Source organism: Silene latifolia, chromosome 2 (assembly GCF_048544455.1).
Source record: "Silene latifolia isolate original U9 population chromosome 2, ASM4854445v1, whole genome shotgun sequence".
Classification (NCBI taxonomy): Eukaryota; Viridiplantae; Streptophyta; class Magnoliopsida; order Caryophyllales; family Caryophyllaceae; genus Silene; species Silene latifolia.
Genome location: NC_133527.1, coordinates 175,641,550 through 175,654,951, shown reverse-complemented (window position 1 = coordinate 175,654,951; position 13,402 = coordinate 175,641,550). Strand labels below are relative to the sequence as shown.

Below are 13,402 nucleotides of genomic sequence, written 5' to 3'. Positions count from 1 at the left end.
ACCAACTATGTTTACTTCCACAACATGACTCACTATATCGTATCTACCACATATATATCTCTCACGACACCAACTCCATACATAACCAACTACCATCCTCTAATGCTGCTAGCTCCATAATATCATCAACTATCAAATCCAATACCAAGACACTCATAGACATCAAACGGGATGTTACATTCTACCACCCTTAAAAGGAACTTCGTCCTCGAAGTTTACTCACACTCGTAACTCATCATCCAACTGTCAATACTAGCGAAATATTCTCACACTCCTAAACATCACACTCCTACAAGCACGGTCATGACCTTTAATAAAATCACCCACAACACGAATCGTTCTTTTATTCTACATCAAGACTCAACTTCCGAATATATTATCATATGTACAACCATCAAAATATGTTTTATCGCATCCTACTCCTCTTAAGACAAATGTTACGTCCTCGTAACTCACTAATACCAAACCATATCTATATCTCATTACCCTCTGTACCACCAAATGTCAAAGATAACCGTCTATCAACCAAACACTCACCATTCTTATATCCAAGGCTCCCATACCTAAACATTTCCCATTCCTCAACTCATTCGGCAAACAAGACCTAACCTATACCATAAACTCGTAGCAAATCACCATACCCACTCTTCATTATTACTGCCAAACAACATACCTCTCTACGTAAGGCACTTATCTCCCAGAAGCATAACTCACGGTCCGCACTCGTTACGTATACGCACACTAGATCCTCAAGTTCTTTCTTTCATTACCGCAAAATTCATACACAACTTAACATGACACTAATTCCCCCAACACCCTACACTCACTGTCTCAACAAAAGATTATGAACTACCTGCCGCTTTCAGATTATTACCACACATGTTCCACGAATCATTTTCCATTACCATGTCTACCGATGTCTCATCTGAAAACAAGATCAAAATTACCGTAACAACCTCTCACAACCGTGTCCCATCAACAGATTATCACTATCCCATGACAAGAACGAAACATATACAACTCTATTTCACATCATACTCTACCTCATTCCCAACTTAACCTGGTAAAGAAAACATGAATAAGCAAGACAACTGTCTATCAGCACAAACTGACACTCGCAGAGAGCAACATCAAACAAAACAACAATCTATGTATAACTGGTATGTACTTTCGAAACCCGAATCATAATCATCCCGCCTACTCCACCACAACCGGTGACGGCATCACAAAGACCGCCACCAACAAACCCACACCGTAGTGCGAAAATACCCGCATCACAGCACTATGTATCGTGCCCGGATCACCACCCGAGGCACCACAACCACACCGATCGACATCACAACTGCATACAATTCCCGTAAATACTGACTTAGCATAACTTCTCAGACAAGAAAAACTTACTCAAATCCACTTTATTAAATCACCACGCAACATATTATATGGATAAACAGATAAGCATCTTATGAACATCCTCTCTGCCATTTCCCGGAATAGACATGTGTTATCAATACACATAAAATTATAACTAGCCATGTCAAATCAATCAAATTATTACCTTTTATCATTAAATTAAATTACCGTGTCCAACATATATATTACCGAACATTCATAAAACAATTTTATAATTACCATACCATACCACTTCTTGTGAGGTCAGAACCTCACACAAACATTTACACAAATCACAGACCCGTAATCACAACCAACTAGTCAATCCTGACCACGTAAGTCACCACTCGAAAAAGGTTACTTGCCGCCCGAGTTTAACTCATATGCCCCTCATAACATATTCCCCCATTCGCACAACCATCACTTCCTGCCAAATATAATCACACCTTCACTATTCAACTAATAACGTCCGCCTCATCTAACCACATCTTATACCCTCTCACAATCATACACAATAATCAGGTCCCTACCAAATCAACCTCTTTAGAATTGCTACCTTTCTAATATTCCATCACTCTTAGCCATTAGTGATAACACCACAATGCCACCGCTGCTCGCATATCAAATCTCTTACACTCATATCAAAATAACATGGTTTTTCTACCATTTGTGGTTAACATTGCAAATAACGAACATCAAACCCATCCACAAAATTACCTTAACATTATTCCCAATGCTATCTTATTTGTATTGTCATCCAACTCTCCACCAAATATCTCGTATCGTGCCAATACTCCACCAACTTCTTACTCCCTTAATTCCTCGAAACTCATTACCAATCATGTTGCCCTGAAACTCCTATATAACCTTTAGCTAACATCCTCGTGATACCATCACATATTTCGATGATTTCTTATCTTTATATCACATAGCTCCGGTGAACATTTTCCTCAGCTTACTTTTATCCTTCTTTTCTCTTTACTCTCAATCATTCCAATTAATAGTTCAACTCCTTATTCCTTCTAGCTAACTCTTTAGAAATCTGGTTACCCCTTCGTTGCTCCAAAACTTAATTCCATTATTTTCTACCGACATCATCTCACTCTTTCTTACCATGGATCTTCTCTTATTATGCTATCACTCATACTTGCCACTAATCTATCCATAGAACCAACGTTTAATGTTCAAACAATTGCATCCCCCTTTTTACATCTCTAGAAATCGGAATTTATTTAATACGTTAATTACCCAAGGAAATCACACAATAGTTTCATCTTTTAATAAACCAAACCTCCCAAACTCACTCACTGTCTACAAATACACCTCGCGACATGTCTCCACAAAGTTCACTATATATTACTCTTCTCAACCCCCTTTAAACGAACTTTCACTACATAAATCCATAACCCACACGACTCCTAACCATTTCCCTCCTTAACTCTTTACACATCTCAAGCTGCCACTTTCCACATTCTTACTTTCAATCTTTTCATTCTCACATTCATTATACTCACATCATCCCTTGTCTATATTCACTTATTTTTACATTACTCAACACACAATCATATCACTCATCCCGTCTCGCAAAACGTGCGCCATGCCTCAATAAACTATACCAATCTTCCTTTTCTTTTTCCACCATCTATCATAATCACATATAACTCATGTCCTCCCCACCGAACTCATACTCATCATAGTGCCACTCTTTACATCATAAGATTGGGTAACTTACGCTTCAAGACCAACACATACGTAAAACAATGCATAAAGAAGTAATACAACACCTTTGAATTAAACATAATATGCAACGAATGTCAAAAGACAAACATATGACCCGAAGTACGCATATGACCTGCACAGACCCCACTCGATCGAGTACCAGAACCTACTCGATCGAGTTGAGGCTACTCGATCGAGTGCCCAACATGCTCGATCGAGTGCCCCGACTCCAGAACCCAAACAGACCTTCTGATCTCTGACTTACTCGACCGAGTAGCCCGGCTACTCGATCGAGTGACCCCATACTCGATCGAGTGCCCGAGGTACTCGATCGAGTGCCCAAAAACACGATTCTGGTCAACATAACGACAAATACCCACTCGATCGAATCAAACCCACTCGATCGAGTCATGCAGACTCGCGAATACTACCCGAATGTTATCTCACATATCCTAACGTACTATGCATTCATTATTATTTCAACATTATGATTACAACTACGCATTCAAATCTGCGCGACTCCTCATACAATTAACAAAATAATCTACTTCGTGTTATCAAGTGCCACGTTATAAACAACCATCATGCTTTTCATCCAATTCGTTATATAAAACACATATCATTGAACCTCTATTCTTCATGTTACTACTTACCAAAGCCAAACTTTACCATCTATCATGCTCATATAACATTCAACTTTCAATCATGTATTACCCGCATGTTTTAAATTTTCATAACTTTTCATAACACAAACCACACCCATACACTACAAATCCTATTTCCATGTTGCTAATACAACAACATTACAAATCCACTTCATCACACATCATCATATACGAACTACTTTCTTTTTCTACCATATCATTCATCATTCTCGTATACTTTTCCAACGATTCCAACCAACATGTCAACCAACTATCATGCAACATGCTTTCAACAAACCATATACAGCACAATTAACATACACGTCGCACATATACACACGGACTCCACGTTCCCATACCATGTGACTGGCTTAAGTATCATGGGGCCAAGATTTTGAAGTGAGGGCGCCTACTCACCCAAAACCTAGCATCAGCCGGGGCTCCCATTACACATACACCAGGTTCATTTTATTAGACTCCCTATGTTCATTATGTTCATTTGTTACAGGTTCCAAAATCGTCGCTCTGATACCATTTGTAACACCCCCATACTCCAAGTGCCTTACCAGGACCCCTCAGGTATAAGGATACTACCATCTCGGTTGCCCGAGGTACTGAATATCATAAGACAATAAAGAAACATACTTTTAAAGTAATTATAGATTAAGTGATTACATGTTCAAACCAAAACTAATAAAAGGAATTACAAGGTTCTCATACGGTCTACAGCTAAAACTATCAAAGCTATTAGACTTCGTCGACACAAAGAAGACTTCTAACCGCCACGTGGTGACTCATCCCACTATCCCATACGCGTCATATCACACCTCCGCTCAATAACCGCCACCACCCCGAATGGATCACCACAGTTTTTAAAACATTTAAACGGGGTCGGATTAACCACACAATTCAATACATACATCAACAATAAGATAAACAGACAAATTTTAATCACACACACACACACCAACCAATTCCAATCATCTCCATCATTGATCGTCCACCGGACCACCGCGCCATGGGGGACCGCAGCCGTTCCCACCTAAGCCCCACTCATCATACCGAGCGATAACCCTGTCCCATTAATGTGCACATCCCCTTCCGTGGCGGGTTCCACGAAGGGCGAAACTAAGGCGTGAAGTCACTCCCGCAAGTGACCCCACTCAGCCGAGAACGCATCTCGAGAACCATCAACAACCATCACAACCACAAACACAGTACAATCATTATATCAAACAATCAAATACAAAGACATCACCAATATCCCATTATGGGACTAATACGAGTAGGAAATCCTACCGAAAGCACAACAATCGACGGTATCAACAAATTTGTATCAAAAAGTCTCTTCTACAAACCCTCCTCCTATCATATAACACATAGAGGCTACACATCACAAACTACACACAAAACCCCCAATCTCTAAATTAGAGTTTAACCAAACTTAACAAAACATTATAAAAATTATATTAAAAGCTTACCCTCGACGCAGGAACTCAACGATACGAATAACGACAAGAACTCGACCGTCCGAACTCCGGAATTGCTAAGGATGCGATTAGGAAGATGAATCTGTTGCTTTCTCTCTTAAACAGGGTTTTAGGTTTTGGAAAAGTGATTTAAAACAATGACGACTATGTTTAAATACCTTAATCGCATAATTAACAAAACCCGAGAAAACTCCCCGTAAAAACCGGACACTCGATCGAGTACCCAAGGTACTCGATCGAGTACCCCTTACTCGATCGAGTACCCCACTACTCGATCGAGTACCCAACAGTCGAAACTATTTTATCTCGCAACTTACCCTTACTCGACAGAGTAAGGGCTACTCGATAGAGTACCCCAAGACTTATAAATACGGAGTATTACAGATATTGTAATTTAAGTCAATTTTGTCTTCAATGCAATATTTGTGATATTGTGATATTGTAATGCAATATTTGTGATATTGTAATGCAATATTTGTGATATTTGTGATATTGTAATTTAATTCAATTAGTATGATATTGTATTGAAGAGTTTGTGTTATTATCATACGTATGACAAATTGTTATTGTAATATTGATTAATATTGTATTGAAGAGTTTGTGTTATTTCAATTAGTGTGATATTGTATTGTAAATGTTGTGATATTGCAAGTAGCTGTGATATTGTATTACATTCTGATATTGTATAATGTATTGGATGAAATATAAAACTAGTTGTGAACATGGATATGTTGTGATATTGTATTGGATATATTGTGATATTGTATTTCTATTTATGGAAAAAAAAATTCAATTAGTATGATATTTTATTGAAGAGTTTGTGTTATTGTAGTGTAAGACAGTTATTATTGTAATATTGATTAATATTGAAAGGAACCTATTGTGTTATTGCAATGTTACAGACACTTCTAGAACAAATCTTAATGCTAAATGGAGAAGAATTTGAGAAGACAAAAACACTTACTGAAGAAATAGCTGGAGCATGGGATATATGGCAAAATGTTTGCAGCCAGCCACTAAACTTAAATTCAGATCTGGTAAGACACTAGCATTGTCAAAATTGTTTGTGTTATGCCATTTATTTACTGATTAAACTGTGAAAAAATTTTCATGCAAACTTTATTAGGTGTTCCTGCCTTTGCTGATAAGCGAACATTATTTCTGCATATGCATCAACTTTCAAAACGAGACAGTGGACTACTTAGACAATAGGCTCTATGACAACTTCGAAGAATCAAAGTTTTTTTACCTTGCTGAGTTGGTTGTAAGTCTTAAACTCAAACTTTACTGCAAAACTACAATTGATGTGTTTTATTAAATTGGAGGAATTTTCTTTACATTAATGAGATTCTTAATTGTTGTCAAAAATGTATAGGCAAAGACATCTGGGAGTTACATGTGCAGCAAAGGTTTAAAGCAAGGAGAAAAAGTGCAAATGTTTCCCTTAGTTAATAAGAAATTCAAGTGGCAATCAAAGGATTTTAACTTAGTCTGTGGGGTATTTATGATGCTGCACATGATGTTTTACAATGGGGAAATATTTGATTGTGATTTGAATGATGAAATGAAGAGGAAATTATATCGAAATTTGAGATAGCAAAGAATTGGTTTTCAAAGATTATAACCATACGAGGACTAAAACAATGGATATTGTAACAAACTTCAACACACTAAAGGAATCGTTGGAACCAATCCTGTTGGAAAAAAGAAGGCTGAAAAGAGAAGAGGAAGAAAAAGAAAAAGCAGACAGTCTGAAGAAAGTTTGTACACCAAAGTCAAAAATCAAAGGTTAATTAATTTTACTTAAGCGCTCATTTTTTTCTTAAACAACATAATTTTATTTGGTACTAAAACAGCCGCATCACCTGAACTGTTCTTTAGGGTTGAAAATACCAGACGACAATGATTGCAATACCTGTGTCTTGGGTAGCCGTCGAAAAAGAAATTCAGATGGTCTTGGGTGCACATACAACTGTGGCAAAGCTGGTGATATGCTGGTTGTATCCAAATTTATGAGGAACAATCAAGCACTTTTAGCAAGCTTATTGAAAGTAAGAAAAGAAGTACTTGACTACTGCTTATTGGACGACCACACATTATCTATAGAGTAAGATTGAAAACTATTATGATATCCTCAACTATTTTAAGTGATGTCCATCATTTATTTAGTAGCATATGGAAAGAATATTTCAACTAATGCTCATCCTATACAATTGCTTGTAGTGAATGTGTTCTTTCTCTACTACGAAGAAGCAAAACTCCTCAGAGAAGATATACTATCAATACAACAGACCGTGAATGTCACGAGCAAAATGATTGAATGTTGGGCACACCTACTGAATGACATTGAGTACAAGGACCACAAAGACAACAACTTTATCAAGTTTCTCGGACTTCGTCACATGGTATGCAATATTATTTACAAGTAGTTTAGATATTTGATTGTAAAATATTGTAAATTTAATATTATTACAATGAATATGTGCTGTTATTGATAAACAACTATTTTGCAAACAAGATGTTGTTCACGCATTATATCAACAAGGAGGTGATGAAAGTCAGGATGAAACTCATAAAATGAGGATTTTTGAAGCTTGGGATACTTTTATTACCGCAAACAACGGTACATGCAACTTGACAGCTGAGATTGTTTTCGTACCAATGCTATTTGAAGACCATTACTTTTGTGTTTGTATAAACTTTAACAAAGAAAAGGTTGAAGTCCTAGACAATACATCCTATGATAAATAGGAAGATACAAGTGTTTACAAACTGGCAGATATTGTGGTAAGTTGAATGCTTTAGTTGATAATGGAAATCTGAGAAATTGTTGGATAATATATGTGGGTTTAATCCGATGGTTGTCTTGAAATGTGTCAGGCTTCATGCATGAGTGACTATCTGGAAGCAAAGAAAAGGCCGAAAGCTGAAGAAATAATAGGATTTAACATTGTTAACGTAAGCTTCAAATGGCAAAAACCGGAACTAAAGAACAATGAATCCGGCACTTTTCTAATGCTGCACATGATAAGGTATGAGGGAGAAGTATTTGAAGCAGATCTTGATGGAAAGTTTGGTCGCAGATACTATTGGGCAGAAATGGCAGCAGCATTAGTCTTGGCTGACATAAATGGAATTAGGGAACAAGTCATTCAAAAAGTAGCAGAGTTCACAGCAATAAAGGAAGAAGTCTGGCCTCAACTGAAACTGAAAAGAGATGCATCAATGAACAAAAAAACTGTAAAAGAAGGCAAGGGTGAAGATGTGCAAAAGTCGGTGAATACTGAAATGCCTGTTCTTCGTAGTTCTCCTAAAAGATAAATAAAAAAATAAAAAAATGGCTAATCGGATATAATAATGTCATTACTTTGTAAAGATATTCGTTTTTGTTTTATTTGACTATGGAGATATATTAATCGGTGCACATATTTGGGATTGCAGTGGTATTGTCAATGGGCAAAACACAAGTGGTGGTCAGAGGATCAAAACAGTTGCACAATATGCAAGAGCAAGAGGTCGAGGACGAGGCACCAATGTAGGAAAATAGAAAGTGCGTAATCTGACTTAGGAATGAATGCATTGTCAGATTGATTTGTAATAGGTAGACAAAAATGGGTTTGGAGTTTGATTTGTAATAGGTAGACAAAAATGGTACAATCTAGATCGTTTGATAAGGTTTTGTAATGAAGATATATCAAATTAGTGTTAATGTGCTATTTTAAAAGGGTTCATGCAGCTATTTGTTGAGCAATTAGTTTATCTTACAGGTGTGATATTGGAATGAATGCATTGTGAGATTGTATTTTGTAATTCGTGGTATTTAAACTTTCAATCGAACAGTAGGTGAAATTGGTACTTTAACAGCATTCAAAATGACATATTATTTGGAAAAGGCAAAAACATGTGATATAGTAACTCTTATTAAACAAACATTAGTCACACTTGACTGAGAAATCTCTTTATTAGAAACCGTGATATTGTGTAGAAGAACAGCTGATATTGTATTGAATAAGTTGAAATTTTATATCACATGACACGTCTAATTATGTGGTATTGTATTGAATACGTTGTGATATTGTAAACAATACTGTAACCTATCACCGTTACCTCGGAATTTTTTTGTATGAGAAATCTCTTTATTAGAAACCGTGATATTGTATAGAAGAACAGCTGATATTGTATTGAATAAGTTGAAATATTGTATCACATGACACGTCTAATTATGTGGTATTGTATTGAATACGTTGTGATATTGTAAAGAATAATGTAAGTAATGGGTCAGATGTGGTATTTATTTAAGACAAGTATGATATTGTATTCGCTATCTTGTGATATTGTATGGCCTAAAAATGTGAGGATAATAATTATTCACACTTGTGATATTTATTTAAGACATGTATGATATTGTATTCCATATCATGTGATATTGTAGAAACTACGAGGATAATAATTATTCCACAAAAAGTAAAATTTTGAATTGAATATTGCGCGGTATTGTATTGAACAGACTGTGATATTGTAAAGAATACTGAAATTATTGTCATACGTGTTGTGTTTATTTGATCCAAGTGTGATATTGTATTCGGTATATTGTGATATCACATTATACTTCAAATGCAATATCATAGTTCTAACTATGAAATATCAAAATATGTACATTTAAAAACCCATCGTCATCAATATTCCACCACATTCATTTTAATCTGCAAGTTCAGAACATGGACATTGAAACATCAGACTTCTGATAATACATTTTGGAATCTTTATTTAAGAAATAACACACGCCTGACAATACAATATCATGACATGTACGGTAAAATATCAGACATCTGATAATACTGTTTTAAAGCACTATGGAAGAAATATCACCCGTCTAACTATGAAATATCAGACGTCTAACAATGAAATATCACACTTATAGCACTACGTAAATCCTAACGTATGGAGTGTAATTGCTATAATAGTAATGAAACTATGACATGTATATCCTATATATATTGAGCTTCATCAACAAAGAATCCTCCAACTATATATATTGAGCTTCAACAACAAAGAATCCTCCAACCAAGAGACGATGACACAAATAATGTTTTGGATGGCCTTGATGAACATGAATCAGTATACAAGTCAATCATCATCTGAACTCCCCTGAAAAATGCAAAACAAAGACAACAAGTAGTTGTCAGGAAATGAACAAGCACAGTTGATACAGTTTTTGAAATTAAGATCATAAACAAAGACAACGAGTAGTCGTCGTAGCTCAATATCAAAAGTATATACAATTCCAAAAATAAAACTCATAAACAGAAATCGTATGGCATCTTACTTATAGAAATAATGTAATAGAATATATTTATTTAGGTAGCATAACTGATTCTCGATGTCAGGTACAAAAGGATGAGGGCAGTTACGCTTATCATGGTTAGCCAATTGTTTGCAATTTTTGCAAAGCCTTTTTAGCTTCTCTGCTTTGGCAATGCATTGTTGCTTTGTCGATATCATTCTCTTCCCACTACCCTTGTTCTTTGCCTGACGAGGCGGTAGAATCCTCACCTCAGTTGAGGAACTACATCCAAGAAGCATTTCCAACTCCTGCTCTTTTGTCATTGACTGTGCTTGTGGATTGAGTTTGACCCGAAATTGCTTCAATGTGTCAGCAAGATCAGTGATCTGATTATTAGGCATAGTTCTCAGCAAACTGATAGTTGAGTAGAACTATGACCATAATTTGCACATCTCCAGCTTCCTTACATCAGTGGCATCAAAGTCGTCAAGTAACTCACCATGTGAACCATATAGAGGGATCTTTTGTGCATTCTTTGTCCAGCGCATAAGTATGTACTTATCATGCAAAGTCCTAACTTGTTTCCCAGAGAAAACCCAAATAATGTGTCTGCAAATAATACCCTTCCTATTAAACAACTTACAAGAACATTCTGCATCAGTGCTTGTAGAATTGAACACTATTTGATAACGCTTCTGCATTCTAGCGTCAGTAACAACAATGACCTATGTACCGTCGACAGGTGGTGTGAAGCCACCAACACTAAGAGAACACATGGAGGCAGCAGCCTCTTGTTGAAAATCTTTGAAAATAGCATGGGTATAAACCTTGGACGCATGAGCTTCCAAGTGTAGAGACGTAGCTAATTGGGGTAAAGTATAATCACTGTCTCGATCATGTTGCTTTTGAGTATGGCGTTATTGATCCATGGCGCTTTGAAAACGCATCCAAAACTCAACAAGTGTACCATGTATATTTTCAAAAGGCTTGAAAAAGCTATTCTGGCTCTCCGATCGTTGAGTTGTTCGGAGAAGACATCCCATAGGAATATCACGATAATAAGCCGGGATCCATCTCCTTCTTTTTTTATACATGTATGACAACCATGAATTTGCTTGCAAGTTATGTTCAGCAATTAAGTCAGACCACTTTCGTTCAAATTCTGCAGGTTCCAAGTCAGAGTCCCAAACAACAGAATTCAAACGACTCACAAAATCAGTCTCCTTGGATATTGTAATTCCAATCTTGTCAGGGACCTTTTGCATAATATGCCACATGCAATATCTATGCTTAGCCTTCTTAAAAACTTTGGGTACAACCTTCTTTATTCCTGGACATTGGTCAGTGATTATACATTGCGGCTCGCGCTGACCCATAGCGTCTAAGAACTTCTCAAAAACCCACTTAAATGAATCGGCATCCTCATGAAACAACAATGTTGCAGCAAAAGTCACAGACCTTTTGTGGTGGTCTACCCCAGTAAAAGGAGTGAAAATCATAGAATATTTATTTGTACCGTAAGTTGGATAAAAACTGACCAAATCACCAAAGGAAGAGTAATTTCGATGTGCCTGTGCGTCACACCAAAACACACGAACCAAACATTTGAAAGAATCCACTTCATAAGCAAAGTAGAACCCTGGATTGGTTTGACGGAGGTTCTCGAAATTATCGATAAACAATTGAGCATCTTTATCTCCTATGAAACATTTGATATCCCTTCCAAAGTTCTTAAAATCAATCAATTGAGCACCAACATTCTCATAACCATCTTCATGTTCCTTAGAATATCTATATGCCGATGTAGGACCTAAATTAACTTTTGAATGATCAATAATTGCCTTCTTATGAAAAAGATGAAGGTGTCTCTTTTTTCTTTGAAATTCTTGATTTGTGAGCGAACAAAGACGATGATTATGCCATTCACGAAACTGAGTTACAACGTAAACATCCTTGATAAGGCGAAATTCAATCATAGCATCACAACCAATCCTAGTTAGTTTATTGTTCTTAATATCAAACGGCTTTATAAGTGGCTGCTCCACTACACTATCGTGAACAATAGCTTTCCTTTTCTTACCATCTCTAAACCCTTCACGATTACAGACAACAAGTTTATAAAAGATGACACCATCAGCATTTTTTTAGAGGACTTCCTAGGTTCAAAACCACATGCTTCTGCATAGACATTATAAAAACTGATAGCGTCTTCCAATTTTGCAAAAATCTGACCAAGTTGAGGTTTAAACTGAATTGCGACATTTCTTGACCACAATTCAGTACCACCAGGTGTGGATTCCAAAAACAGTTGATGTTCATGATAAGAAACAGGAGGTTGTTCAATGCGGGGAGTAGAAGTAATTTCAGCAAAATGATTATCATTAGACGTAGGTGGGGAAGGACTTTCAATGCGTGGAATAGAAGTAATTTGAGACACACTAGTATCGTGAGAGATGAATCCAGAAAAAGGTACACAACTATCAGCATCTGAAAAAGAATGCAATATAAGAAGCAGTTCAAAACATAACAGGTAAAAAGCAAACAGTAGAGGGGGGACAAAATTTGGTATTGTAATAGTTGTGATATTGTATTGAATATGGTGTGATATTATATTGGACAACTGTTATTATTGTAATATTGTGAAAGCAGATTCAAGGTCTGCAAACGAATATAGTACGATAATGCATTACAACAGCCGATAACAGATGTAAAGTAAACAATAAGTTACAATGACGGCAAAATCAAGAGAAAAGTGAAAATATAGGTAGCAAAAACAGTATGAAACTTGAAATTTCATTCAGTACACCAATAAAACCGTAAGAAAAGTAAAAATATAGACAAATTCAGAAGAACGAAGTAACAACACTAGCAAATGC

The 13,402-nt window shown here is 36.3% G+C and overlaps 2 protein-coding genes across 2 annotated transcripts in view; both read right to left on the bottom strand.

The window, feature by feature from the left end:
- Window positions 1-10,369: 10,369 nt before the first annotated feature.
- Window positions 10,370-11,227, bottom strand: LOC141641685 (uncharacterized). The gene is made up of 3 exons (XM_074450339.1): window positions 10,994-11,227; window positions 10,634-10,912; window positions 10,370-10,390 (listed from the first exon to the last, which is right to left on the bottom strand). Exons 1-3 carry the CDS (start codon window positions 11,225-11,227, stop codon window positions 10,370-10,372), a joined length of 534 nt encoding a protein of 177 aa, XP_074306440.1.
- A 216-nt stretch (window positions 11,228-11,443) lies between these two features.
- Window positions 11,444-13,402, bottom strand: part of LOC141641684 (protein FAR1-RELATED SEQUENCE 5-like) — a 2,241-nt gene continuing 282 nt past the window's right edge. Inside the window, exons 2-3 of the mRNA XM_074450338.1 lie at window positions 12,726-13,013; window positions 11,444-12,618 (exon numbers count right to left, since the gene is read on the bottom strand). Of these exons, the coding sequence (XP_074306439.1) occupies window positions 11,444-12,618; window positions 12,726-13,013 (1,463 nt within the window). The remainder of the gene's footprint in view (window positions 12,619-12,725; window positions 13,014-13,402) is intronic.

Bases quoted from the DNA above. Each gene is read 5' to 3' on its own strand.
- LOC141641685 (XM_074450339.1), bottom strand. From the start codon at position 11,227: ATGCAGAAGCGTTATCAAATAGTGTTCAATTCTACAAGCACTGATGCA. The intron at 10,913-10,993 runs GTAAGGAAGCTG...CCTAATAATCAG, and splicing joins ACGACTTTGATGCCACTGAT to ATCACTGATCTTGCTGACAC. The intron at 10,391-10,633 runs GTACCTGACATC...TGCATTTTTCAG, and splicing joins GTAACTGCCCTCATCCTTTT to GGGAGTTCAGATGATGATTG.